This window comes from Adiantum capillus-veneris, chromosome 8 (genome assembly GCF_014529385.1).
Source record: "Adiantum capillus-veneris isolate H3 chromosome 8, ASM1452938v2, whole genome shotgun sequence".
Taxonomy (NCBI): domain Eukaryota; kingdom Viridiplantae; phylum Streptophyta; class Polypodiopsida; order Polypodiales; family Pteridaceae; genus Adiantum; species Adiantum capillus-veneris.
This window is the reverse complement of record NC_140938.1, coordinates 24181105-24208776: the sequence shown is the minus strand read 5'-3', so window position 1 is coordinate 24208776 and position 27672 is coordinate 24181105. Positions and strand designations below refer to the sequence as shown.

Genomic DNA, 27672 nt, shown 5'->3' with positions numbered 1-27672 from the left:
TTGAACAACAACTTTGTCATGGGGGGTAAGGACAATATATGAGTACACCCAACTCTCACTGTATTATCATCTATTTCATTGCCCAATTGGTTGGTCCAACAGACTCTGTCTCATTTTCTCTTTTCTCTCATGCATTCTCTCTTGGCTCTAGGGTCAAGTAGCCAATTTAGAGATGAATCTTTTTGGGCCCCAAGTTTGAAATGGACTCACCCCCAATTTAGAAACAAGAAAATTGGCATATTCTTAGAATCTTGCCTATGTGTCTTGTAGTGATTTGCTGAAAAGTGTACCAAAGTTGGAGCTTGAGTGTTTCTAATGCATCAAAAAATGTCAAAATTGAAGTTTCTCAAGTGGAGCATTGAAAATAAATTATAAAATATCAATCTTGGTATCATCGAATTCATCTTTTCATGAGGATTCTGATGCAATCTTTAAATATTAAAAAATGATTAGATTTGCAAAATCTCCCCTCATAATATTAAAAGTAAAAGGCTTGTTTGTAAATCGTCCCTAAACTGGCTACTTTACCCTAGGCTCATGGATCTTGGGAGGAGATCACCACATGGAGAAGAGGAAAGGAGTGCATTGAGAGAGTAGCTTTGAGCTCGTAGAAGGGGGTGCCGGCAAAGTGCTTCTTAAAATGCTAGTGTTTTGGAGTTAACTGATGGTGGCTCGTAGCGTTTTTGGCTCCCCTCCGTGCGTTTTAAAATGCTATCGGGATGAGGTGGTTAGGAGAACCTTGGCAATGGCAAGACGGCCAACATTCTAAAACGCTAGTGAGGAAGTGGCAATGGGCAGCTTGTTTCTTTCTTGAGCGTTTTGAAATGCCAACGAGGAAGCAACTTGCTCTAGACATTGCATGACTACGTTTCGGAAATTGTATGCTAGTGATGGCACCTCGACATGGCATCTTGAGAGGGTGTCTTTGCCAACACAACTCAAATGAGTGTGTTGATATGATTCGCCATGAGCCCCCCAAGCTTGTCTTGCATTTTGAGATGCCCTCCTTCAAGCGGCCATGTTTCACATTGTTTACTGCGAGCAGCATTTCAAAAGGCTACCTAGGCAACAAAAGAGAATTAGGTAGCATTTTGAGGGGGGCGTCATTGGTCGTTGTGAATTTTGGATGCTTGCCAAGGTGCCTTGGACATTGAGCTAGTCTTGCAAGCAAAAGTAAGGCCTGAACAAAGGTGTGTCCCCTGCAAAGGTACAACCTCGGCATCTATGGCAAAGGTATAGTATGGAATTTCGAGAAACAAAGGTAAACCGAGTACAACTATCGGCTATGGAAAGTGCACTCATTGGTACATAGTTAGTGACCTCAATATTTACGAAGTTCTTAAGAGATTTGGATATCCTTTTGTCGCAAGATTGTAATGCCCAAGACAAGATTCAAATCTTACATTGTTTGCCTCAAGGCCAAATTTCTTGTTAGATGATTGTTACCGCCACTTTCTTTGTAAGGGTGCAGGCCATACTTGCCCAGCGCCAGGCGGCGCCGTCCATCTAAATTCAACCTTATTCTTTTAATACAAAAGCAATAAGGAGCAATGGTGTATTAACCGCTAGAGCTCCACCCACATCTAGCTTACACTCTCCTGCACTTGCACTCTTGCACCCGCACACGCATGCATCCGCTCTTCACAAGTGATATCAGAGAACGGCAGCTCTCCCAGGTCCCGATGACGGCTTGTGTACGATCAAGTGATTTTTCACAGGTTCTGTGAGGAGCTGGGCTCTCTGCAGGAAAGGAGTTTCTTGGAGCTCTTGAAGAAAATGGTTGCTGCAGTATTGTGAAGAAACTCAGTAGTATTTTAATTTTGAGAATGCTGGCAGCTTGAAACAAAAAGCGCTACAGTAAAGAAGCAAGAGCGTTAATTTTTCTAACGATAATAGTTCTTAGCAGATAGCGCAACAAAAAGGAAGCATCGTTGGCCTGGAGCGCTACACTGTGACACAGAGAGAGAGAGAGAGAGAGAGAAAAGACATTATCACACAGACTATGTGTGTGGGCTTCTTCGACATTGGCATCCCCATCTCCAGCTCTGGACTTTTCGACATCGAGTCCGACTTTTCCAGCTCCGACATCGACACACATAGAGTATGTTGCACATCCGGCTTCGACATTGACTCATCTTAGGTATTGTAGATTTTTTGGCATTGGTTCTACTCGATCTTTGTTTTTGGCATCGACCCTTCTGTGACATCTCTAACATCGAATTTTGCGGCATCGACATCATTCTCAGACATAGACAGAGTTTGGATGTATGCCTTTCGTGGTTTCTTGATACATACACATATGGATTTCGCTTGAATCCATGATTCCCACCACGAGTCAGACTTTTGCTCGATTAGTGGGACACAAAGAGAAGCTACTCTTTGTGCTAGCAGTCTCTCAAGAGAGGCGATTTTTTGAGCACATTGCTCAGAGACATAGATTCGCCATCGACATTATAGGTCGTGTTAACGTTGGAGATCTGACCGTAGATTGCTTTTCCATCGAAGCATAGCGTTCTACATTGACATTACAAGTGGAGTTTTACAGGTTTCCAGATATGCATAGGTACAGTGTCCTTCATGCATTTTTTATAGCAATTTCTTTGCAAACGGTTATGCGTTGACAGATACATACGTTCTTGAGCACACACGGTGCCATTGAGCTCTTTTGAGAGCAGATATCCCCGCACGGGTAATGCACTTGTGTGACTTGGGATCTAAATTCTTGCGAAGTTCTTTGGGAATGTGTGAGAATGCTTCACACCCAAACACACATAATCTATCGTAAGTTGGCTTCTTGCTAGTCCACATCCTACGAATCTTGCAATTCAGCGGAGTACTAGGCAATCTATTTACGATGTGTACAAGTGTCATAACAACCTCTCCCCAAAACTCAGGAGGTAAACTCGCCATAGATAACATGGCTTTGACTCTTTCTTGAATCGTGCAATTCATACGCTCAACAATGCCATTCTGAGTAGGTGTGTACGGCGTAGTAAACTATCATTGAATCCCTCGTTTACTACTTAAATTCTTGAACTCTGTGGAGACATACTCTCCACCATTGTCAGTTCGAAAAGCTTTTATCTTTCTACCATGTTGGTTCTCAACCATGGCTAAGAATTTCTAGAATGTGGCAAACACTTCCTCTTTCCCCTTCAAGAGGTACACAGCTTTCTAGTAGAGTCATCTATGAATGTTAGGAAATATCCCCTAGAGATTTGTGTGACATAGGCCCACATATATCGCTATGAACCAAGTCTAGAGGGTTTCCCAACTCGCGATGTAATGGCAAGGAAGTTTGCTTAGTTTGCTTGCCATAGACGCAATGCTCACTTAAATTGAAATAAGAACAATTTAACACAGGTAAGTAGTCCAAACATTGGAGGATTTCCATTCCTTTCTGGCTCATATGGCCTGGTCAACTATGCCACAACTCAATAGAAGGATGCTTGGCTACATAGATAGAACTCTCTTTGACTGAAGAGATTTATAAAGAGTACAATGAACCAGATTTATGACCTTTTATGACAACCAAATTTGCCTTATGCACTATCCAAGAACCATTTTCAAAAACAGTAGTATAGCCTAGAGCATCAAGCTGACCAACTGACACCAAACTCTTAGTTAGTTTAGGAACGTGTGACTCCACGAAGCACAATTTCAATGTCATTATTCATGCATAACTTGACATCTCCCATATCGCATATATCAAGTTGATAGGAATCTTCAACCTTGACTGAACCATGCATGGTAGTATATATGGAGAATCATTCCCTATGGGGAGTAACATGGAAGCAAACACCTGAATCAATGATCCAATTTTGCACATAATACTCATCAAGAGCCAATAATGCATCTGGACTCAAATTGAAAGTGAAACAAAGCACATCTAATAGCTGTTGCACGTCAAAAACAACCTCTGGAGGTGAAGATTCAACCACATTGATCTTCTCTATCCTTACACTGCTTTTTGGAATGTCGGACTTCACAATAGATTTGCCCTTATCGCACTACAAAACACGGAAATCTTTCTTTAAATGGTCTTTCTTACTGCAATGATAGCATTCTACATTTCTCAAATCATGGCCTCGACTCTTGCTACGATTGTGGCGATCCTTATGATCCTGTGAACGACCACAACTGCAACTACGTCCACCTCTTTGCCTATGGCAATTATGGACTTGCCATATATGCACCTCCATACCCACCACTATCGAGAGATTGATGTCTAATATCTTCAGTGAGCAGTGTACTAGTAACATCATTGAACTTCAGTTTACCGCATGGTGCGGAGTTACTAATCGCAGTATTGATTGTATCCCAAGAAGAAGGCAAAGAGCATACCAAGAAAATGGCCTTCATTTCATCATTAAAATCCAGTCCTTTTGATGTCAACTCAGAAAATGTGCTATTGAACTCATTCAAGTGTGCACTAACGTTGCTACCTTCCTTTATATTCAAACCTATAAGTTTCTTCATCAACAAGACTTTGTTAGAAGTACTCTTTCCATCCCAAGCTGCACATAGAGATTCCCAAAGATCGCGTGTTTTAGTCTTGTCAATAATCGTGAAGAATATGGTATCGCCCATATGTAATCTAATCGTGGCTATAGCACGGACATCCAGCTACCACTGATCATCAGTGTAAGCATTCTCTCTACGCTCTTTCAATGGCGCTGCCATGCCCTTCTTGACCAAGACATCAAGCATACGTTGCTTCCAAGTCGTAAAATTTGTGTCATCGAACTTCTTTATGTAGTAGTCTTCCCTTTCTAAAGCACTACTAGTAGCCATAACGCAAAAGACAATCACCAAAGATTTATGGCAAAAATTGATGAGAATTTCGGTAGAGTTTCTCTTAAAACAAGAGTGGAAACTCAAAACAAAGTGTAGCAGAATCACTGGTTGTAAGCACTAAAATGCATCAAGAACGCATATGGTCTACTTGCGGGAAAAATCTGGCAGAGTCTCCTCTGTACGGGGAGCAAAATCTCAAACCCGACAGTATAATATCAACGCATAAACTGAAAAAAGCAATCATTGGGCATAAGACTGACATAACAAATTGTCATGTGACCGCCAACTTGGTGTCAAAGCAGAAGTGTCCATCTAGATACATGGCCTATGGCGAGGATATCAAAAGAGGGATACTCCAACAATCTGTTTTATCGAAAGTGTCTCAACATTCGAGAACACCCTAGCTCAAGAAAACCTCACGCAAATGACCCTCCAAAGACTAAGTAGATTCAAGAGTAGCCACAGTCCCAGAAAGGGCTCTTCTGAGCGAGTCTCAGAAACGACCGAGAAAACTATCAAATTCGCCAAAAGATGGTTCCACACGAAGTATGATAGGCAGTAACCACAAATCAATGTACATGAGAAATCGCGCACAAACAGGTGCCAAAAAACTGCTACATGCAGTGGACAAATCTTGGTAATTACTACCACCTTTTGCATATCAGATGCAATGCCATTTTTCAAGACTATGTGTCCAAGAATCTTGCCTTGTCTAACCATGAATACACATTTCTCAGGATTTTTAAACAAATCCTATATAGACGGCATTTATCAAAGACACAGTTGAGGTGTTCAAAATGGTCTTCTCTTTTTGTTGAATGCACATAAAGATAATCCATGTAAACTTCCAGGAACTTTCTGAGATAGTCTCTGAATACATGGCTCATTAGCCTTTGGAATGTTGTTAGTGCATTGGTCAACCCAAAAGGCATGACTCTATAAGCAAATATTTCCCATTCTATGCAAAATCCATTTGCTTATCTTTTGGATCAATGGCTAGCTGACTGCAACCAGAGAATCCATCAAAGAAATTGTAAGCTTCTTTATCAGCAGCTACCCGCTCTAAAATGTGATCGATGATGGCAAGAGGATAGTTATATCATATGGTACCAGCGTTCACATTCTTGAGATTCACACACTTTCTAAGTTTCCCATCTTTATTTGGTACCACCACAATGGGTGACACCCGGTCGGTGTGATCTATTTTATAGATAAACTCATCTTCCTTGGGTTTCTCTATCTCTTCCTTTATCTTTTTGGAAAATGTCTCATTGTACGTATAGGGTCTCTATCTACTTGGCTTGGCATCATCTCTCATAGGAATAGTGTATTGAAAAATGTCAAAATTTACTCCCTTAAGGTCTTTGTACGACCATGCAAAGACATCCTATACTCTTTCAGAATTTTAATGAGGATTTATTTCTCTTCTCGAGCCAAGTCTGTAGCTATGTATGCTAGTTTTGGTTCTTCTCGTGGCTCTACCAAGTCAATACTCTTGGTGTTCTCTGGGCCCTCATCAAATTTCCTAGGTTCCTTAGGCTGTCTCATTGGTTGTTCTACTATGATCCGTTGATCTTATAGGGTATATTTTTTGTAACGTGATGGAACACTGATAGCCCCTAGCTTGTCCTAGCAGACTCCATTTTAGAGGTCCATACCTCCTTTAGGTTTCTCTTCAACTCCCTATACTTAGATCTCCGCTCCGTTTTTGTCATTGAAGATTTCTTTTGTTTAATTTCATTAATTTTTCTTGGTTTCTGTTTGTTTTGGGTTGTTGCTTCATGTTTTTTCCTTGTTCTCAGATGGGGTATATGTCAGTGATCTTATCCTTGATACAATCTTCTGCATCTACCATCATAAAAAATTGAGTTTTGTCCCCTATTGGAACATTCTGATTTCTTTTCAATTTATCCTCTTGTTTCTTATGGTATTTATGTTGGTATTTTCGATGCCCATTTGAATATTCAAAAAAAATTCTTCCCTTCCCTATAGCAATAGTTTTGCTCTCACGTGCGCTTTTTCATAGTTAGATTCCTTAGTTGTGAGTGCTTCCTCTGCTAGCTCATCAGTGGCATTGTAATAGTGGTTTGGGAAAATTTTACTATTTATTCCAAATTTCAATCTAAAGACTCCTATTTCTCCAAGCCATCCTCATAGAGCATCAAGTGACAAGTGCATCCAAAAGCCATGTGACTTAAGACGAAACACCATTAAGGACAAGAAGATGGGGTTGTTCAATGGCATAGACCTCTTTGTTGCAAAATAATGTGGGTGTGGACTTGTTGACACATATGTCCATAGTGCCCAGAATCTGAGTCCACTCAAATGGCTTGAACAAATGTTCTGGAAATTTTTTTGGTATATATCAGTGTCATTCATGTCTCAACCCAAGACACAATCCTCTCTTTGTAAACTACCACTCTCTGAAGCTCCACACATCCAAATTAGTGTGTCTTTGTTCAACCAGGATGGAAGTTTAGTTTGGGACAAAGTCTCTTGATCTAGCTCTTTGATGGGTGTCGTCAGGACATCCTTATATGAATGGTCTTTTAGGTTTACCCATGTAATTGATCCAACCTATTTCAAGTAGAGATAATCGTTTTCCCAGTCTTTGATCAATCGTATTGGTCTCATAAAAGGTCGTTCGAAGATGATTTCATAGTTCAATTTTTTTCCAAAATCTACAATGGCAAAAGGGTGTTGGTAGTCAATTCTGCAAGATCTGACTATCACATTTTCTAGTAATCCATGGGCTTTTCAATGTGCCCATCTACCAATTGCAGTTTCATCCCTGTCAATCTAATTGTAGGTCTTCCCCAAGCTTCTCAGACTGCTTTTGTTGCAATGGCAATACCTGCCTCACTGTCTAGAATAGCCATGGCCGTTACATCGTTATACTATACTGGAAGAATTGTGTTCCCCTCGTTTTCTTTCACAGTAATCTCCTACCTTGTTCATAGGTACAGATTTGACAATTTTACCTTGAGATTCTTCTTTATGCAACTCTTCAAAAGTTTTCTTTGCCCATTTTCTCTAAGGTGCCATGCAGATCTTTGCATAGATGTGGTTTTATCTTCAACAACTCACCCCATGTGATGATACATTGAATATGTGTTGACATGATAGATTGCAAGTTCTCCACATCCAAAGCCTGCTTTGCTCAATTGAGCTTTGTGGTCGTGCAAGCCAGTGATTTATCTTTGTTTTCACCCAAGTATGAGGGTAATGTCTTGAGTGTTTGGGATTGTAGGCTTGATCACTCTAGACCCCAATCTCCATACAAAGATTGCCCATCTAGCACCATTGGTGTTTTGTTCCAGCGAAACTTCTTTCATTGGAGCTAATTTCAGGGTTAGGCTTCCATCATTCACCTCTCTAACTCATTCCTATAGACGATTTGGCCAATTTTCCTCCACTAAGGGGATTCCTGCTAGCCCCTCCTCACTGTCTAGAACTATTAGTTCAAGTTTCTCAGTTTTAACTACAGAATCCCTTCATTCTTTAATGTCTCTGATTTCTTTTGGTTCTTGTTTTGTTTCGTTTCTCGTTGGATTTCCAATGATTTTCAACTTTGGCTTCTATGTTTCCAGCATTCATTGTGTGGTTTGTACCAAGTATTTAGAAGATTTGAGTTTTTTGGCTTCCATGTTAGGTGTTGGGTAGTTTTTCCATTTCATTTTCAGTGTTTGGCCCGCTTTCAATCTTGCTTGGAATGCTTCCAAGGCTGCATTGATGGGTTCATACATTTTATTTACCAACACATATCCTCTTGATCTTGTTTTCAATTCCTTGAATTTTGATGACATTGGCTGAGCTATTTTCTCAACCATTTTTTGGGCTTTCTCTTCAACTTCCCTTCATTGTTGTTGTCTTCTAAGGCCATAACATCGGCGTCTCTCTTTCTTGGAGTCTTTTGAAGATTTCTTGCTTCCTTCAATCTCACTCACATTGCTTTTCTTATCCTTCTTGGCATGTGCCTTGGTAACTACCTGACCGAAATTGTGGGTTCACTGTTTAAGGAGCTACTTGGCATGATTTGATTTTCACTACGTTTTTTAATAAGCCTTCCTTGGTTGGAATTTCCAACTCCGGGCATTTATACACTAATGCAGTCTCTTATAGTCTCTCCTTGCTTTTGTATAAAGCTATAGATTTGTGCTACCATATTGTGCTTGATTCCCATTTTTGAACAAGAAGAAAAAAATCTTATAGCCAATGTTGGTAGATCCACGATGGATCCAAGAGGTATGGTCTAAAACCAAGTTGAAGCCTTGTCTTCCAAAGTCATTCCAACCCCTTCGAAATGAGTATGAAAGTATGTTGTCCATTTTGCTCTTAGTACCTACCTGAAGCTTTCTAGATGGTCATATGGATCCCCAGATCCATTGTATTTTTTGACCCATTTTTAAAAGTCAATTGGTATGACTCTACAATTGTGTTCATCACCCACTCTAGCTAGTGTTTCTCCAACTAAGCCTTCAAACCAGTTGCTTGGGAAGTGTGACTTGTGTGGACCTCTTCTTGTCTTGGTGTCACCCGCTCTTCTATGGTTAGTGGTAGTTTCCACATTTCTTCCCAATTCTCATCATTGAGGTGTTTGCCTCGGGCTGCACTACCCCTTTGGTTGGCCATACTACCAAACGATCTCTCGGTTGGTCCAGATTTCTTTTTGTTTCACATCTCATATTCATGATAATTTCTCGGATCGAGTAGCTCCGGTACTTCATGTGTTCAACCTCCTTCAAAGTCACCATAATAAAGATTTTGTTATAACAATCCCTAAAGAGATGTACGGGAAGGTCCTCCAGGCCTTGCTCCTTGATCTTGAAAATATACATGATTTTCAAGGGTGTCCACTGCTCCGGTTTATCATGAAGTGTCCATATTAAATATGTGACATTATTGTCTTCCCAATAGTAAACTCCGAGTCGTGGGATATTGATAGGTATGCATTTCAAAGGTCTGACATCTATCTGGTCATACCCTTCTAATTCTAACACCGATGGTCCCTCCTTAGTGGTCATGTTTGGAATCAATGTATCGGCTTCCAAACCCCAACGGTCCACAATATCGGGATCCCCAATTTTCAGATATTACACTTTGTTTGTATCCATATAGAAGGTGTCTTGTTTGTTAGCTGTGGCCTCCTCTTCAAGTTCAAGTGTGTGGCCGTCTTCCCTCACCACATGTTGGGGTGTAGGCCAGGTGGCCGTGGGAAACCACCCTTGTACACTTGATTTTCCCTATTCAATATAGGGAGAGAAAGAGGAAGGGTTGACCTCTCTTTCTTCTCCATTAACCCACACAGTGGCTGCCTGTGTATCTCCCCCTTCCCCATTTCTCTTCTTCCCCTCTCTTGCACACACTCCGTACATGCACACACGCACTCATCAATTGGTATCAGAGCTGCGGCGACGAACCACACGTGCAACCTCTCTCCGACGATTGACTCGAAAGCAACGGAGCTCGCCGGCTATGGCGGAGGTCGAAACTCGTACTTGAGCTCGGCGGTGGAAGATCTAGCAAGGTGGGAGCCGGATCGGAGCGCATCGGAGGCGGATCGGCAAGAGGTCTTGGAGCTCGAAGGCTCGGCGCACGAATAAAGGCTTGCACACAGCAATCATTGGCCATGATTGGGGGAAAATGAGCATTCTGTGAAAATCGAGCCCTGTGAATCAGGAGAAACAGAGGGAAGATTTCTATGAAGTCGAGGAAGTCTGCTAATCTTGCAAGAAAGGAGAAGTTTAAGACTGTGTAGATCAGGTCAAGACGGCAGAGCAAGCTTGCAGGAGTGGAAGGTGGAAGGAAGCATTGCTTCGAAATGTGGGGTGAGCAGCCCGGATCTAGCATACACAGTTGAGTCTCTAAGTTATATAAGGTCTGGGAACATAGGAGAGTCTGCAAGGAGGTAGACCGGAGAGCAATTGAGCTACAGTCTGGAAGGAAGCATTCTATAGTGTGTGTAGTCTTTTGGAGCAAAATCAAGAAACTGAGGAGCTCGTGAGCACGGCAAACAAAGGCAGGGCGTGAGCATTGAGGGATTGCAAAGCTTGGAATCGGGTCGCACTGCGAGCCCTTCAGGGCAAGCAATTGTGAGCAGGAGTAGAACCGGGCAGTACCGAGTTGTGCAGTATCAAAAAGCTCACTGAGAGCCTCAATCTGCTGCCGCTCCTGCCATTTAGCCCATTCCGCTCCTGCCGACCAGAATTCCACATCAACACTGCAAACAGCTCGTCATTACCTTCAACCCCATCACGCATCGGCCACAATCAAATCCGCCATAGCCCCGCTGCCCTCTATAGCCTGCATTGCCTTGTCATCACCCTTGTCGACATCAACCATCACAGCTGCAAAGTTCGAACACCTTCAGCCTGCCCGTTCTCGGCTACCAGCCTACCATCACAGCTGTGAACACCGTAGCCCACCACTCAGAGCCCGGGCCCCATCCTCGGCACTCAATTGCTGGCCAGCGCTGCACCTACTCCCTCGTCATCTCGGCTGCTCAATTCCACTGCCCAATCGACCCAACAACTGCAATCCGCCTTTCATTGGCAGCAATTCTCGAACTCAGATTGAATCCTCAACTCGAGGCCAACCTGTCAAGCTATTGATCGAATTGCATATTTTAATTTGAAACTACCATTCAAATTAAAACCTTGTTCCCACAGTAGTCGAGCTTGACACCACGCTATCTTACAATTTCATCAAAGAGGAGGACTTCATTCCGCCCAAAGCACTACATCTTGTGGAAGGTGTCGACACGACTTCAACAAACCTTCTGTCCGATCCAACTCGGTATTGAACGCTCGAGCATTGGCGTTTTACGGCTATTCAGCTAGCCACTTCCGTCCGGCGACGGAAGGCGACATCGACATCGACACCGCTCATGCGCACCGGCTCGATACTCCTTGTAGCGGATTTCCGACATCCGACCCACACCGGGCGCTTCCCCACACGAGCGTGTTCTCGCGATCGACGACCGTGCTTGCGACATGCGCGGGTGAGGTACCTCTATCATAGAGGAGTGACACCCGGCATCGGAACCGAGCGCACCGATCGCCTTCTACGACACAGTTTACGGATACGACACCTTTGGCGGCTATTCGACTAGCATATTTCTGCCCGGCGGCAGAAATCAACACATAGCGACACCGACACGCAGGTTACAGGCTACAGGGGGGTTTTTCAGCCCATTCACTCACAGATTCTCCAGGTTACCAAACACAGCGCTTTGGCGATTTGGCAGTCATTTTGACAGTAGATTCTCTGCGGACACATGCGTTGACAGATGCATTTTGTTGTGAGCACACTTAGTGCTACTGAGCTCTTTTGAGAGCAGATATCCCCGCAGGGATCACTTTCACTGCATACAGCAGTTCTTGGCGCCTGTTTGAGCGCGGTTTTACTTATGTACGTTGAGTTGCGGACACTGTCCACTGTACTACGTGTGGAGCCATTTTTGGCTATTTTGGCAGTTTTTCTCGGCCGTTTTTGAGACTCGGACCGGAAGAGCCCTTTCTGAGACTGTGGCTAGTCCATTTGTGTTTGCATTAGCCTTTTGGAGGGTCGATAGCGTGAGGTTCTCTTTGAGCTGGGGTGTGCTCGAATGTTGAGACACCTTCGGTGATACAGGTAGCTAGAGTTCCCCTTTACGATACCCTCGCCATAGGACATGTATCTGGACGGTTATTTACGCTTTTGACGCCGAGCTGGCACTCACATAGCAGTGGTTTTGTGCAGCAGATGCCCAGTTAGTGCAGTTGGCACATTTATATGCATTTTGAGTTGAGTTTTGACTCCTCATACAAAGGAGACTCTGCCGGATTTACTTCCCGCGAGTCGTGCCTTCCATAGTTGGCATTTTTTGAGTCTATTTCGGTTGAGATTTTACTGCTGATACAAAGGTTACTCTGTCCAAATTTCTACAGCTTCTCGCCATAGTTTTGGCACCTCTCAAACCCTCTTGTCAGCGATGGCGTCTTCTTCAGAAAAGGAGGAGTATTTCATTCGGAAGTTCGATGGCAGCAACTTCACCATGTGGAAAGAGCGCATGAAAGATGTTTTGATAAACAAAGGACTCTCAAAACCGTTGAAAGAGCGTGCAGAGGATGATGATTATACACAAGCTCAATGGGAGCTTTTGGATGCAAAAGCCATGGCTACGATACGTCTACATCTAGCCGAGTCAGTCTTCTTCACTATCATCGGGAAGAAAACAACCAAGGAACTTTGGGATAGCTTATGTTCAGCATGGGAGAGCAAAAGTGCATCAAACAAAGTTTTTCTTATGAAAAAGCTTATGAAGCTCAACATGAAAGAAGGTAGCACAGTTTCCAGTCATTTAAATGAGTTCAACTCCTTGTTCAGTCAGCTGACATCTTAGGGCTTTAAGGAGTTTGACGATAAACTCAAGTCTATCTTCTTATTATGCTCTCTACCCAGTTCATGGGATATCTTTTGCACAGCCATTAGCAATTCGGCTCCGAATGGCAAGTTAGAATTCAATGCTGTCACAGATGCGTTGCTCACTGAAAAGATTCGTCGTAAATCTCTCGATAATACTAGTCATGGAGATGCATATATGGCTGGCAGTTCAACAAAGCCAAGAGGCCGTGACAAGAACAAATACAAAAGCAAAAGTAGAGAGCGCAATCCTCGTAGTCCTAGCAGACACAGGAACCAAAGTAGAGACCGCAATGCCAAAAATGTCGAGTGTTACTATTGCCACAAGAAGGGTCATTACAAAAAGGATTGTCGTAGTTTCCTAAGAGATCATAAAAACATGCAAAAGGATAATTCTGGCAAAGGCAAAAGTACAGTAAAAATTGAGGAGCTCAACATTGTCAAGTCTACCACTGCAGTAGAGGATGCTCCTCCTCCAGTGATGCTCATTATGCCCACAGAGATTCATGACGAGGTGACAACAGATGCCTCATATGTTCTCATTTTCACTTCAGATCTCACCCCAGATGCTTTGGTTGCACAGGATGAGGGTTATGCACAGAATTGGATCCTTGATTCTGGTGCAAGTTTTCATGTCACACCGCATAGAGAGTGGTTTTCCTCTTATGCATCCATGCATGGAATAGTCAAGCTTGGTGATTCGTATGAGCTTGACATTATTGGCATTGGTGACGTGAAACTTCAGATGCATAATGGCACTACTTTTGTGCTACAGAATGTCAGACATGTGCCCAAGCTTACGAAAATATTGCTTTCTATAGGGCAATTGGATGATCTTGGCTACACTACACTTTTTGGTAATCGTTCTTGGATGATCCGCAAGAACAACCTTATCATGATGAAAGGCAACAAAAACGGATCCCTGTACTCTTTGTTTGTTTCGAGTGTCGACGAACACTCTATCTATGTTGCCGAGCTGCCGTCTCCTCAGTTGTGGCATAGCCGGCTAGGGCATATTAGCCAAAAGGGAATGAAAACACTTCAGCGTTTTGGCTACTTACCTGTGTTAGATTACACGGACTTTCCATTGTGTGAGCATTGTCTATATGGCAAACAGACTAGATTGACATCTTCGCCATTAAATAAGAAACTAGGCGAACCTCTAGACTTGGTACACAGTGATTTGTGTGGTCCAATGCCACATAAAACTCTAGGGGTGGCAAACTACTTTCTCACGTTCATAGATGATTCTACCAGAAAGGTGTGGGTGTATCTCCTTAAGCGTAAGGAAGAAGTTTTTTCGACATTCCAAAAATTCCTCGCCATGGTTGAGAACCAATCAGGAACAAAGCTCAAAGCTTTTCGCACGGACAATGGTGGAGAATACGTCTCCACAGAGTTCAAGGATTTTTGCAATAGAAGAGGCATTCGAAGGCAGTTTACTGCTCCATACACACCTGCACAAAATGGGATAGCTGAAAGAATGAATCGTACGATTCAAGAGCGAGTTGTCTCTATGATGTCTATGGCGAAGCTTACTCCAGAGTTTTAGGGGGAAGCTGTTCTGACAGCAGTGCACATCATCAACAGGTCACCTAGTTCTCCTTTGAATTTCAAAATTCCAGAGGAATTATGGAATGGCAAAAGGCCAAGCTATGAGCATCTACGTATATTTGGATGTGAGGCATATGCACATGTGCCCAAAGAACTTCGTCGGAAGTTAGATCCCAGATCACACAAATGCATCTTTATTGGCTATGGTGCAAACGGAGAGATGGGATATCGTCTCTGGCACCCAGAATCAAACAAAGTCATTCGTAGCTCACATGTGATTTTCAATGAATCAAAAATGCACAAGAAGCCCATCAAAGATGTTGAGTACAGACGTGTTCGTTTTGAGGATGTAGCATCCGAACCAACTCAGTTCAGTAGTGTTGCACCTACTCCTCAAGGGCAAGATATTACTATTGCTCCAGAGAGAGCAGAGTCCAACAGTCAGGCACTAAGACGCTCTGAGAGAGTATCACGTGCGCCCGAGCGGTTTGAGCCGGGTATACACCACATTTTGGTCACTGACAGTGGAGAGCCAACCTGCTACAAAGAAGCTATACAAATGGAGGATAGCGTTAAGTGGGAGCAGGCTATGCAATCAGAATACAATTCGATTGTGGCTAATGAAACATGGGATTTGGTTGAATTACCAAAAGTAAAAAATGCTTTACCTTGCAAGTGGGTATACAAAAAGAAGTATACAGCGGAAGATCCCGAGCCTAGATACAAGGCTCGTCTAGTTGCCGAGGGTTTCAAGCAGCAAAAAGGTGTGGATTTTGATGAGATTTTCTCTCCAGTAGTCAAGATGACTACACTTCGCACCGTGCTTGGCTTGGTTGCTATCCAGGACATGGAACTTGTCCAAATGGATGTGAACACAGTATTTCTTCACGGGGATCTAGATGAAGACGTCTACATGAAACAACCAGAGGGCTTCGTATGTGAAACCCAAAAACCAATGAGGACAGAATTGGTTTGTAGACTTAAAAAGGCACTCTATGGCCTCAAGCAAGGTTCAAGGCAATGGTATCAAAAATTCGACAAATTCATGCAGTCTCAGGGTTACATTAGAAGTCAAGAGGATCACTGCTTATACACAAAAAGATTGAACGATGGTTCTTTAATCATCTTGATCTTGTATGTAGATGATATGCTTATCGCAGGCAAATCAATTGATGAAATCAATCAGTTGAAAAAGATGCTAAGCACTCAGTTTTCCATGAAGGATTTGGGAGATGCCAATCACTTTCTTGGTATGCACATCAAGAGAGACAGACAACGTGGAATTCTTGAATTATCTCAAGAAAAGTACATTCACAAAGTCTTGCAATGTTTTAGTATGCAGGGGGGGAAGTCCTTGAGTACCCCAATGCAAGCATACTCCAAACTTAGCACGGAAGACTCTCCCAAGACAGTGGCTGAGAAAGAGGAAATGGTGAAAGTACCATACGCTATGGTAGCCACAAGACCAGACATTGCACATGCAGTGGGAGTGGTTAGTAGGTACATGGCAAACCCTGGCAAGAAGCATTGGGAAGCAGTGAAGAAAATCCTTAGATATTTGAAAGGTATAGCTAGCAAGTGTTTACACTTCGGAAACAGTGATGCATCTATTGTAGGTTACACGGATGCGGATTATGCGGGTTGCGTGGATCGTAGAAGATCCACATCGGGCTATGTGTTCATGTTTGCTGGAGCAGCTATCTCTTGGAGATTGTGTCTCCAAGATTGCACGTCTTCATCTACCACTGAGGCAGAATATGTTGCTGCGTCTGACGCCAGCAAGGAAGCCATATGGTTGGCTCGTCTAGTGGGAGATTTGGGCATTCACGAGGTTCCAGTACTACATTGTGATAGTCAGAGTGCCATTGCTTTGGCAAAGAATCCAGTGTTTCACTCAAAGTCGAAACACATAGAGGTCAGATACCATGTCATACGAGATGCATTGGCTGGCAAGCGTATCGAGCTTGTCAAGGTTCACATTGATGACAACCCTGCAGATGCTCTCACAAAGAGCCTAGCCTTGGAGCGATTTATACATTGTATAGAACTTATGGGTGTAGGATGAAGCCTCGGCAATGGTTCATCAATTTTGTATAGACTAACTATACTAATGCCACTATTGGCCACCATGACCTTCAAGTGGGAGGTTGTTGGGGTGTAGGCCAGGTGGCCATGGGAAACCACCTTTGTACACTTGATTTTCCCTATTCAATATAGGGAGAGAAAGAGGAAGGGTTGACCTCTCTTTCTTCTCCACTAACGCACACAGTGGCTGCCTGTGTATCTCCCCCTTCCCCATTTCTCTTCTTCCCCTCTCTTGCACACACTCCGTACACGCACACGCGCACTCATCACCACATACACTTTGTTGGGATCTACATAAATTTGAGCCCCGTGTTTGTTGGTTTTGTAGAAGGTCAAAATGTGTTTGAACCTCAGAGAGGTCCCAATCCCTAATTGTGTTTGAACCTGAGAGGTCCCAATCCCTGATTGAGTCAAAAATGAATACATCTTGAAACTTGAGTCAGAGTAATGTTTCAGCCACTTCCTCAACTATAGTCTCTAAAATCTCCCCTTGGTTCATGAATTCCTCAGTATATGCTCTACTCTCAGTCTCTCTATTATAGCCTTGATTTGTTATGACAGGGCCTGACCTAAGGTACATAAAGACTCAAAATACTCATTGGAAGTAAATACCTGGCATTAGTACCAATACCAACCCGTTTTAGTCGTCTTAAATCCAATTTGGCTAATGCTCAAGCTAGATCTTGACCACTAGATCTTGATCACTCATGTACAATCAAAGGTAATGAAGTTAATCTTTTGATCAGCAAGGACTCTTGGTCAAAAAATTTAGCTTTAATCCTTCCAAAGTAACCAAAGGACCAATCTGCAACCTTCAAGTCCAGAAAACTCAATCTTGAGTAGCAAAGAGTGTCCAAATGACTTCAATTTTGCTAGGCTATTTTTATGAGGTGTCTACCAACCTTGTGAACCAAAAAAATTCAAAAATGAGCTCTTTGGCTATCAGGAGATAATAAGCGTGTTTATTATCTATTAAATAAAAAATTCATCATTTTTCACTTTTGTTGATCCACACTAGACAAGCATGTGTTCAATAAGCCTTGAATGAGGTTTCACAATTTTTTGGACAACAATCTCCCAATAGTTTTTGTGTCCTGAAGTTACATATGCAAATCTAATGGTCATGCAAGTCAAAAGTTGTCCAAACTACTTAAAATTTCTCCCAAGCACTCTATTACTACTCTAGACCCAATCCCCTTTGAAAAAATATCCAAAAGTTGAGTTTTGGGGTAAGAGATACTAAGCATGCTTATTATCTCTTGGGTCAAAATGAGGACTTTTTCAACTTTTTTGGTTTGTATTGCATATTCACACCTTAACAAATCACAAATCAAATTTCATGGAGTTTGGTTCAATTTTGGAGGTTCTAGGCCAAATTTTGTATCTGTAGTTTGGTTTCAGTAATTTCTAGGAATATTTGGCAACTTACAATTTCAAATGCTAAAACTTGAATTAGAGTTTTATTACACTATGTTGATGCATGTGGAGTTGAAAAATGGTTAAAGTTTTTCTTTTTCAGGCCTCAAGATAATAAACGCACTTATTATCTAGGTGTCCAGTTTTGTAAAATTTTTCCACTTTTTCACTTTCCAAAATTGTAACAAAATATTTTAAGATCTGTCAAGGAATCTTAAAATCTATGTTCAATTTTAAGTGTTCTTAGCGCCAATTGTCTGTCCATTCAGAGTGAAGGGTGTTTTGGCCCAATTTTGTCCCTAATGGAATTATAATCTCTTGAGCCTTCACCAAAGTATTATAATATCACCCAAAGAAGATGTGCAATTGAAAATATGTGTAATTATAATTTCTTGAGCCTTCACCAAAGTGTTATAGTATCACCCAAAAAAGATGTGTAATTGAAAAAAGTTCAATTTCAGGCCTCAAAAAGAAAGAACTTCTTATCTACATACCAAAATTTGCATTGTTTTAAAATTTTGAGGGCATTCAAGTTTTATATAGCCTATTACAAGTACTTTTGGCCAACAAAACTCACATTTACATGCATCTATCATTGGGAAGATAATAAGACCATTTTTTGCCAAACTTTGAATTTTTTCTTGAAAGTTGATTTTTGGCTTATCAACATGTTGCTACAACCTTTCGAAGATTAATGATGGCCGGCAAATGCCTTAAACTTACCTTGAGTCTCGTACCTGGAAATTTAAAATTTTTGCAAACAATTCACTGATGACAATTCAAAGGGTGAGATAGATTGGAAACCTTCCTCAATGTCTACTTACCCTACTTAGTGGAAAGTGTCCACCAGCACTAGTTTTCTTTGTTTTTATTTTTGACAAAGCGTCAATGCTCAAACTCTCACATAGTGGAAAGTGTCCACCATCACCAGTTTTTTCTTTGTTTTTATTTTTGATAGAGCGTCAATCCTCAGACTTTGACATAGTCCAAGATATCATCCTTTCAAAATCAACCTAATCTAGGCTTGAAGGTCCTTGGCGAGTATGACTACTCCCAAGATACCTCTATACAACCGAAGTAGACACACCTCAATCATGCGGTTTCTAAAAGTTTGCTTTTGTACTCTAGGCTAGCCTAAAGGAAGTTTCGAACAATGCTAATGAGCACCAAGGTATTTCCCTAGTTTAGGTCACCTCGCCCCTGACAACGGCGCCAAAACGAGGGGCTCCTTATTTGCCAAGCCTGGCTATCTTATTGTAGTGACAGAAAGAACCACGAACATAAATGTCATATTGTGGGACTAAGACGACTCGACTAGTGCATGGATGCTACGAGACGTTGTTAGTCTCTCGAAAAACACACTCAATTGCATGTCAGACAGCAAATGCTATCTACAACCCTCAAGAAAATCTTGTGGATTCATCAAGTAAATGGAGTCCAATCGACACAAACAATAGAGGTTGGATAGGAAACATCTAAAGCTTTACACATGCCCATACCCTCAAATCTCCCTTTTGACCATTTTCCAAAATCATGCTTATTATCTACAGGGTAGAAATCCAAAATTCAATTAATTAAAAATGCTTAAAACTATAGACGTCCAGATTTCTAAAAAAAGAATAAAAATATTACATTTCTGGTGTATGTAGACTCTGATGTTAGCTAAGGCCTAACAATGGCTTGCACTCTTTTCTTAATTTCTCCCGAGCCAACCTTCAAATCCTCAATATCCTGTAGTCTTCTTTCTCTTTGTCAAGACCCTAGTTTTGTTTTCTTTTCTCTTGAGATGTTACATAAACTCCTTGATGGTGTCCTTGTTGCCTTCAACTTGTCAAGCACATTGCACAAATTTTTGTTGTAAGTGTACCTTCTCACTGGATGCAATGTCTCTCTCTCTCTCTCTCTCTCTCTCTCTCACATTGCAAAACATCATTTTGTGTGGCTAATTGTTAGTGTAGCCATTGTGGTCATCTCCCTCATAGTTCACCAAAGAGGTTATATCCTTGAAGGGCGGAGTGGAGTTTGTGATGGGATGTCTAGGATACATTTTGTTGTCCACTCAGAGGTCCACATTTTCCATGGTCTATGATCTAAAGTTTTCCTTCAAAGCTTTCGAAATGGTGTTTTGCTTGTTTTTCTTGTAGAGGGGCTCATAATTTTGTGAGATCTCTATGTGCATATGATATACCTCTCTCTGATTCTTTGTATAATTACTTTGTGAAGAATTTATAAGCCTCAACTGAGACATGACTATTCAAAAATGCCTAAAGGAGAAGGTGAGGGCAATGGAGGAAAGAATATTCAAGATTCGCATGCAACATCGCACAGGAGGGAATGGGGAGGAAAAGCCATTTCAGAGAGTAGAGCTTACTTTTCAAGATTGAGACATTCGACATTGAGTTCCTAGCTGTCATCCCAGATCTGAAGTGCTATCATTACTAGATTACTGTTTGGATTTTTATAAACATATCTTGTAATTAAGGAGATAATTGGATTTTTCAAAAATTGTATGAAAAATGAGAATTTTCCATTATCTCTCTCTACATTGACATGGCATTTCTTACAATGCCAAAATTTGAGTCGAAACTTTTTCTAATGACAACCATTTGTGGAGTGCAAACTTAAAGAGTTTTAATGGGTTAACCAAAGATGTACTCCTTGTCTAGAGCCACTGATAGTATGGTGTTTCTTATCTTTGAAATAACATCTTGAAGATCACACACACTCTTTTGCAATGAAACGTGAACTTGGACTCAAGAGCATTCCAAATTCTCTAGTCAAGAGAGGGCCCTTTTATTGCAACATTTATCCAGTTTCATTACATTTTCAGAACATCTTGAAGACTACTCACATATTCAATTGTCAAAAGTAGTAGCCAATTATCGTCATAAACTACAAAAGAATCTCCCCATTGTGTAAGCTTGTTACTTACTCTTTTGTTGTCATATTGAGATGGGATCTTTATCTTCAACAAATTGAGTTAAAGTTCACATCCAAACTTGTTTTCAACAAAGTGCATGCCTAGTATCCTTAATACCTATATAATTTTTTATATTCATTAAAATACAGCTTTTTGTAGTATTTTGTCTGGATTATATTAAAAATTTCAACTTCTTTTGTGAACCATCAATTGCATAAACGTAAAGGTTAACCTTTTGCCATAGTTTCATATTCTTGTGTCTTTGAAGAAAAGTGAAGAGAAATACCATTAATATTTTTTCTCTTAAGCATCTTTTATCTTTGTGGCACATCAAGTATTGAGAAATATATATTTTTTCTCAATTTATTTCACTAAAAGCCTTAACATATATGTCTACCATGTTATGAGGCTCTTGAGCTATGCTAGTAAAATAACTTAGTCCGTGTGTCATGGAAGCGCACATTTTGCATGACTTTGCTTGCCAAAAGTGTGAGCAACATGAAAAAGGATATGTTTTATACAAATATTAAGATGATTGAAGATAAGATCCAGAGTGTCCAATAGGCTAGAGCACCAATGAATATATTTGAACTTAGTTCGTTTTTGGGATATATCAATTTCTACCGAATATTCACTTATATGTTTGCAATAAATGTCATTCCATAATACGAACTAGCCAAGAAAGGATCTAAGTTTATCTAGACTCTTGAATGTGAAGCCAATTTCCAGTCCCTAAAGGAATCCATCAATATTATGGAGCCAATTCTTTGCCAGCACAACCAAACTGGGAATCATCTTTTATGTTCATGTAATACTTTTGGCATGGAAATGGGAACTATTTTGGCTCAGTCTAATAGAAAAAATGATTATTCAATATACTTTGTCAGCCAACAAGGTAGAGCAAGGTAGAGAGGGTATTCAACCACAAAAGGAGAGACACTAGGAATGGTATTCAGCGCCACAAAGTTCAGGCATTATTTTTTGAGCAAATTCATTTCTATGTTGATCATCAGTCTTGGCTTTATCTAAATAATAAGGTTGTTGTCCAAATGAGATGGATGATCTTCCTTATGGAATTTGATTTCAAGATCTTTCATAAGCTTGACAAAACTCATTGTGGTGCAGATTTCCTATCCCCAAGTACGGACGGTATCTCATTGACGCCCTTGAGGAATGAATCAGTGGATGCGAAATTATTTCGAACGATGATAACTGAGGAACCAAATCCAGAGTGGTATGACATGTAAGATTTCGTAAAGTGTAGTGGAATGCCAAAATACTAGACTAAGTCCAATTAGAAGATACTTATCATCGAAAGTCTGAAATTTACAATCATAGCTAGATCTTTTAACAGACTGGGTATTGAGAGAGTGTGGCGGATATTTTTTGGCGAGCTCTTTTTTGGAATCCGACGAGCCGATTTAAAGTAGACTTTTTTCTCTTCTCAACTTTATTCTCTCTCTTGATGCTCCATCTCTCTCTCTCTCTCTCTCTCTCTCTCTCTCTCTCTCTCTCTCTCTCTCTCTCTCTCTCTCTCTCTCTCTCGCGCTAATGGTCAGGTTGGCCAAAAGATGACAAAGGGGGATGTGAGGCAAAAAATGATTGTATGGGCATCAATCCAACCTAAAGAGATGTGGCTATCAACCACGGATCCAATGAAATCGATAAGAGAATCATTGTCCATGTTTCTCGCAAGGATGGTCGTCGACGTGACTTCACTCGTCAAAGGAGGCACTTGCATCATCATCAAAACGGATGCTCCAACCACGGAACCACTCTATTGAGTAGTGTGCAAAGGAATTTCTTCTTGGGTGATTTGAATCGTCATTTCTTCTTCACGGTCCACGTCTTTGGATTGGACTGTTTTCTTGTTAAAATTGGCATCTTGTTGTTAATTTAGGGTGCTTATGACTTCAAAAGAAATGATGAAAGATGAAAGTAAGAAAAGAGGTTTGAAGGTGTGCGAAGAAGGTTTAAGAGAAATGAAAGAAAAGAGAGTGGGAGGAGAAGGTTTGGAAAGGTACGAGGCAATTGAAAAAAAAAAGATTAATAATGCTTAGGAAAGAGTAGAAGTGTGAAGAAAAATAAAGAAGATAGAGTAAGCTTTTATAGGCAAAAAAAAGAGGGGTGGGGGGGGTGTCATGGACGCGGTGGGGGGCCAGGCGGTGGCGCAGTGGCAAGGTCTAGGGGGTAGGCGATGGCGGGGTCAAGGGGCGGGGGTTCAAGGCAAGGGGCAGGCAAGTGACGGGGTAGGAGATGCGCGCAGGGGTAGGGATCTCCCATAGTCTACATGGACATGGACGCGGCCATGTCCCCTATCGCCACCCCAGTCCACCATGTCTCCCCTTGTTCCCCAGTGCCCTGTTGCCACCCCGCGATCCCCCCCCCCCTCTCTCTCTCTCTCTCTCTCTCTCTCTCTCTCTCTCTCTCTCTCTCTCTCTCTCTCTCTCTCCCGCCGGCCCTGTGTGGACTGGCCCGTATAGAACCGGTTCCAACGGGGCTTATGGGGAGGGGGGGGGGGGGGGGGGTTCACGCGGGAAAGAGAGAGGGGGGGGGGGGGACAGGGGACGGTTTACACGGGGAAAGAGAGATAGATAGATAGATTTTATTATCATCCTCGAAGGTCAAATATGACCTATGGGACCAAAGATACATGTGATGTAGTATGTGTATGGCTGATGAGTGACTCTCGATGATGAGAGTCGCAATGGAGAGCCCACACTGTGGCTGGGAGAGGAAAGTGTGTAGGTCTAAGTCATGGCTGAAAATGTGAGAGAAGCAGAAGCTCAGACTCTCAAACTTGCAATGAGCATAATGTGCACAATCAATTTGACACTTCTCCATTTTCCCAATGCCTTGTTTTGCATCGAAGGGAATGGGAGCTAAGCCAAATGGCTGCGATAGTGCGTATCTCCGACAAGGGGATAGGATCAAGCATGTAAGTGTGAGTACGATTTCCTCTTCTAGCGAAGAACATGGTTTTGTAGCTGGGGGCAATATGGGTGGTGTAATGTATGAAACATGACCCACCACATTTATCCCAAGCCGTAATACATTGGCGTGTAGAAAAGATTCATTCAATTGGGAGTCAATTGAAGCATCATGTAGTAATTGTAATGCATGCCATCTCCCAAACCACTTCTTTATGTCTTGCATCCATCCCATGCACAAGATCTTGCTTTTATGCGTCTTTTAAACTTTTTTGCTTGCTTCCCATGCAATTGTAGGAAGTCAATGTGAGGGAGATGCTTTATGGAAAAGCATTCTTTAGCAGAAGAACAAATAACTTTCATGAAAGCTTCCCATTTAGTTTCCAATGGTGTATCATATTGAAGCTTTTTCATCCATAACTTCTGCTCAACCATTTTGATGTACATTGGTGCCCGTTTGAAATCCATACATAGTGATAACTTCTCTTTTGTTTGGCTGAGATTATCATGCTTAGTTGCTTCTCCACGTGCAAGGTCAATATCTAAGGTCCAATGGTCTGATTTGGGGGTCCATTGGACAAACATAAAACTCTTTATGCGATACATGATGGCTTTGAAAAGTAGCATATAGTCAATCACACTATCCCCATTATGTTTTCTACATGTAAATCCATTGGTTCCACTCCACAAAGATACACCATTGGCAATGAACATACCCGTGCTATTACACATGTGTAAAAGTAACTTTTCATAGTGATCCGGCTCTTTCTCATCCATTGAAGTACGATCATACAAGTGAACTTCCTCCAACTCCCTTGAAATGTATGACATATCAAATTATTGAGTATCAGGTTGCAATGTTTTTGTGCAAGCATTCATATCCCAAATACAATAACATCATCTTTGCCTTTGAAATAAGCAATCCTCTTCTAAATCAAAAAATGGATGATCTCTATCCATGCAAGCATAAAAGGGGGAATCATTATGAGGAATGTAGCAACTGGCTACAAAAATGGGTACTCTTTTTGGTGTCATAGTTTTCAGCCATAGATAACATTTGTACTTGTCATCTTTCACAATTGATACAAAATATTACAATCCTTTCTTAAACATACATGCTACCCCTCCATGCCCTCTTCGTTGCTTGAGATTCTTTGACCACATCAATGAATGTACATTATAATCCTCCAAGCCGTTAATTCTTTGTGTATCATGCTCCCAAGTTTCAACAAGAAGTACAACATCGGCTTTGCTTGCCAGTTCATCAATGCGAATCCCCACATTCCATGGGTATCCATTGCAATTCCAAAAGCATGTTTTCAATCGGTCTCATAGGTCGCGCATCTCTATTTGCTCGAGGGACTTGCCTCCTCCTTGGACACATTTTCTTTGTGCAAGATCTCTTAATTTCTCTTATTCTTTTCCTCATATGCCTTGTGACGCATATTTTGTTGCTTAATAGTGCGATCTTCACATACAAAACATTTTTCCTCAAATAGATCCAACTATTAAGGATAATCTTTCTTTTGGTCTCATCTGGCATGGTGCGTACGATTGGTTGTTCTTCCAAGCGAGGAGCTCCTTGCTTACCCACTATATGTGCTCCATAGACCATAACTCCGGACATGTCAAAGTGGGTTTTTAATAAATCTTCAATAACAACGGCAAGAGAAGGAGGCGTCTCTAACCTCTCTTTGGGAATTCCACGAATAACAATGCTCTTGTAACGTCGCTCCCGTTCCTTCAACTCCTCCACATCCACATTCTCAACATTCTTTGTTTGAACCATAGCTTGCACAAGGGAGGAATTAGGAACCACATTGCTACCACATACATCAGCCCAAGACTCGTTTGTGCATACATTTTTCATGTCGCATACAACCTGGCTCATGGTGTCAAATTTCTTCTCTTTCAATACATGGTCATGCTCTACTTTGCTCATGCGCTCCTTCAAAGTATTCAAGTCCACAAGAGAGCGTTTACGTTCCTTGACTTCCTCTTCAAGTTGCATCAAACGTATTGTTTGCATCTCAAGTGTCCTCTTGAGATTCTCATTCTCAACCACAAGAACCCTTAGCGTGCCATTCTCCATTGCAAGTGCTCGTAAGTCTTCACCTTGTTTGTTTACGGTCTCTTGCAATGATACCAAGTATGCCATGATCATGGTTTTGGATGTCATTGGTTGAGTGGTTGTGTTGCTATCTCCACACTTAGAAGATGGTATTTTCTCTAGGTTTTGAAGCAACACTTGGATCATTTTCTACAATGGTTGTGGACCTTGTTGAAGAAGAAGAACCCTTGCGAGTACCGGAAGACATTGTACGTAAAATAAGAGATGAGAGTCAACTTTCCTAAACATGTTCACTTTGGAAATGTTGCTACAAAAACACCTTCCATAACTCTGAAATTTTTTGTCTTTACTTCCATGCATAGACGGAGTTGTGATCTTTGATTGAGGCTATAGATCTCCCAAATCAGAGTTTGGATGAAAGAGTTATGATCAAAACAATGAATTGATGTCTACTAGGTCAAACAATGGATCACAGAGAGAGAGAGAGAGAGAGAGAGAGAGAGAGAGAGAGAGAGAGAGAGAGAGGGGGGGGGGGGGGGGGGGGGCTGGTGGAAATTCACACAGGGTGAAAGAGAGATAGATGGGAAAAGAGAGAGAGAGAGAGAGAGGGGGGGGGGGGGGGAGAGAGAGAGAGAGAGAGAGAGAGAGAGAGAGAGAGCGGACAGGAGAGGACAATGCAATTTAAAAAGAATTAATTTTTAATATGAATTCCAAAAATTATTAAATATAATTAATAACTACAAAAATCAATATAAAATGCTCTTAAATCCTCTAAACACAACTAAACACTTCTACTCTCATCTTTTCAATCTCTGCTTATCTTTTCTACTCTACTACCATGTCATGCAATATAGTCTTCCCTTCTTTCAAAAGGGCTTTTCCCTTTATCAATGGGAAGATTATCTTTGGGGTTAAATATCTACAAGAGCATGTTGTGCCACAAACATTTTCTGCTTTGCATGCAATTGTCATGGTTGGGAGTGAAAAGTTGACGGTGCCAATGGAGAGAACAAGCAATCATTTGGGAGGTGAGTTTTATGTTGTGGACAAATCTCTTTTTAAAAAAGTTCGTGGTGCTAGTCGAAGATGACACAGTCTCAAATTCTAGTGGCATGGTTGCTCCATTGGTGGATGTTCCCTACATATACCTTACTAGTCCAAGAAAGGAACAACTCTTTGGAGAGAAAGCATTGCAAAACTCTATCGAGGTAAGGAGTAGAAACAATATTTTGTCATTTTTAATGCAACGATGAAGCCCAACACCTTGATGAAGCTTCTTTCAAAGATAGTGGAAATCAAACAAGCGTCAAAAATACCAAAGGTGTACAATGGTACATGGTGTTTGAGTTTCCACCAACCCTAGGAAAGTCGAAGATGACACAGTCTCAAATTCTAGTGGCATGGCTGCTCCATTGTTGGATGTTCCCTACATATTCCTTACTAGTCCAAGAAAGGAACAACTCTTTGGAGAGAAAGCATTGCAAAACTCTATCGAG

At 41.5% G+C, this 27672-nt stretch overlaps 1 protein-coding gene across 2 annotated transcripts in view; it reads left to right on the top strand.

The window, feature by feature from the left end:
• LOC147451812 (denosine deaminases acting on tRNA) overlaps positions 1–20926 on the top strand; it is a 205332-nt gene extending 184406 nt beyond the window's left edge. The window contains exon 8 of one of the 2 annotated variants that reach the window (XR_015188832.1): positions 20479–20500. Coding sequence is in view for 1 of the 2 variants with exons in the window: in XM_086517674.1 (XP_086373800.1) it covers positions 20479–20662 (184 nt within the window). In the remaining variant the exon portion in view is untranslated. Of the gene's footprint in view, positions 1–20478 lie in introns of both variants that reach the window. The other variant, XM_086517674.1, reaches the window with a different exon arrangement.
• The last annotated feature ends 6746 nt before the right edge of the window (positions 20927–27672 follow it).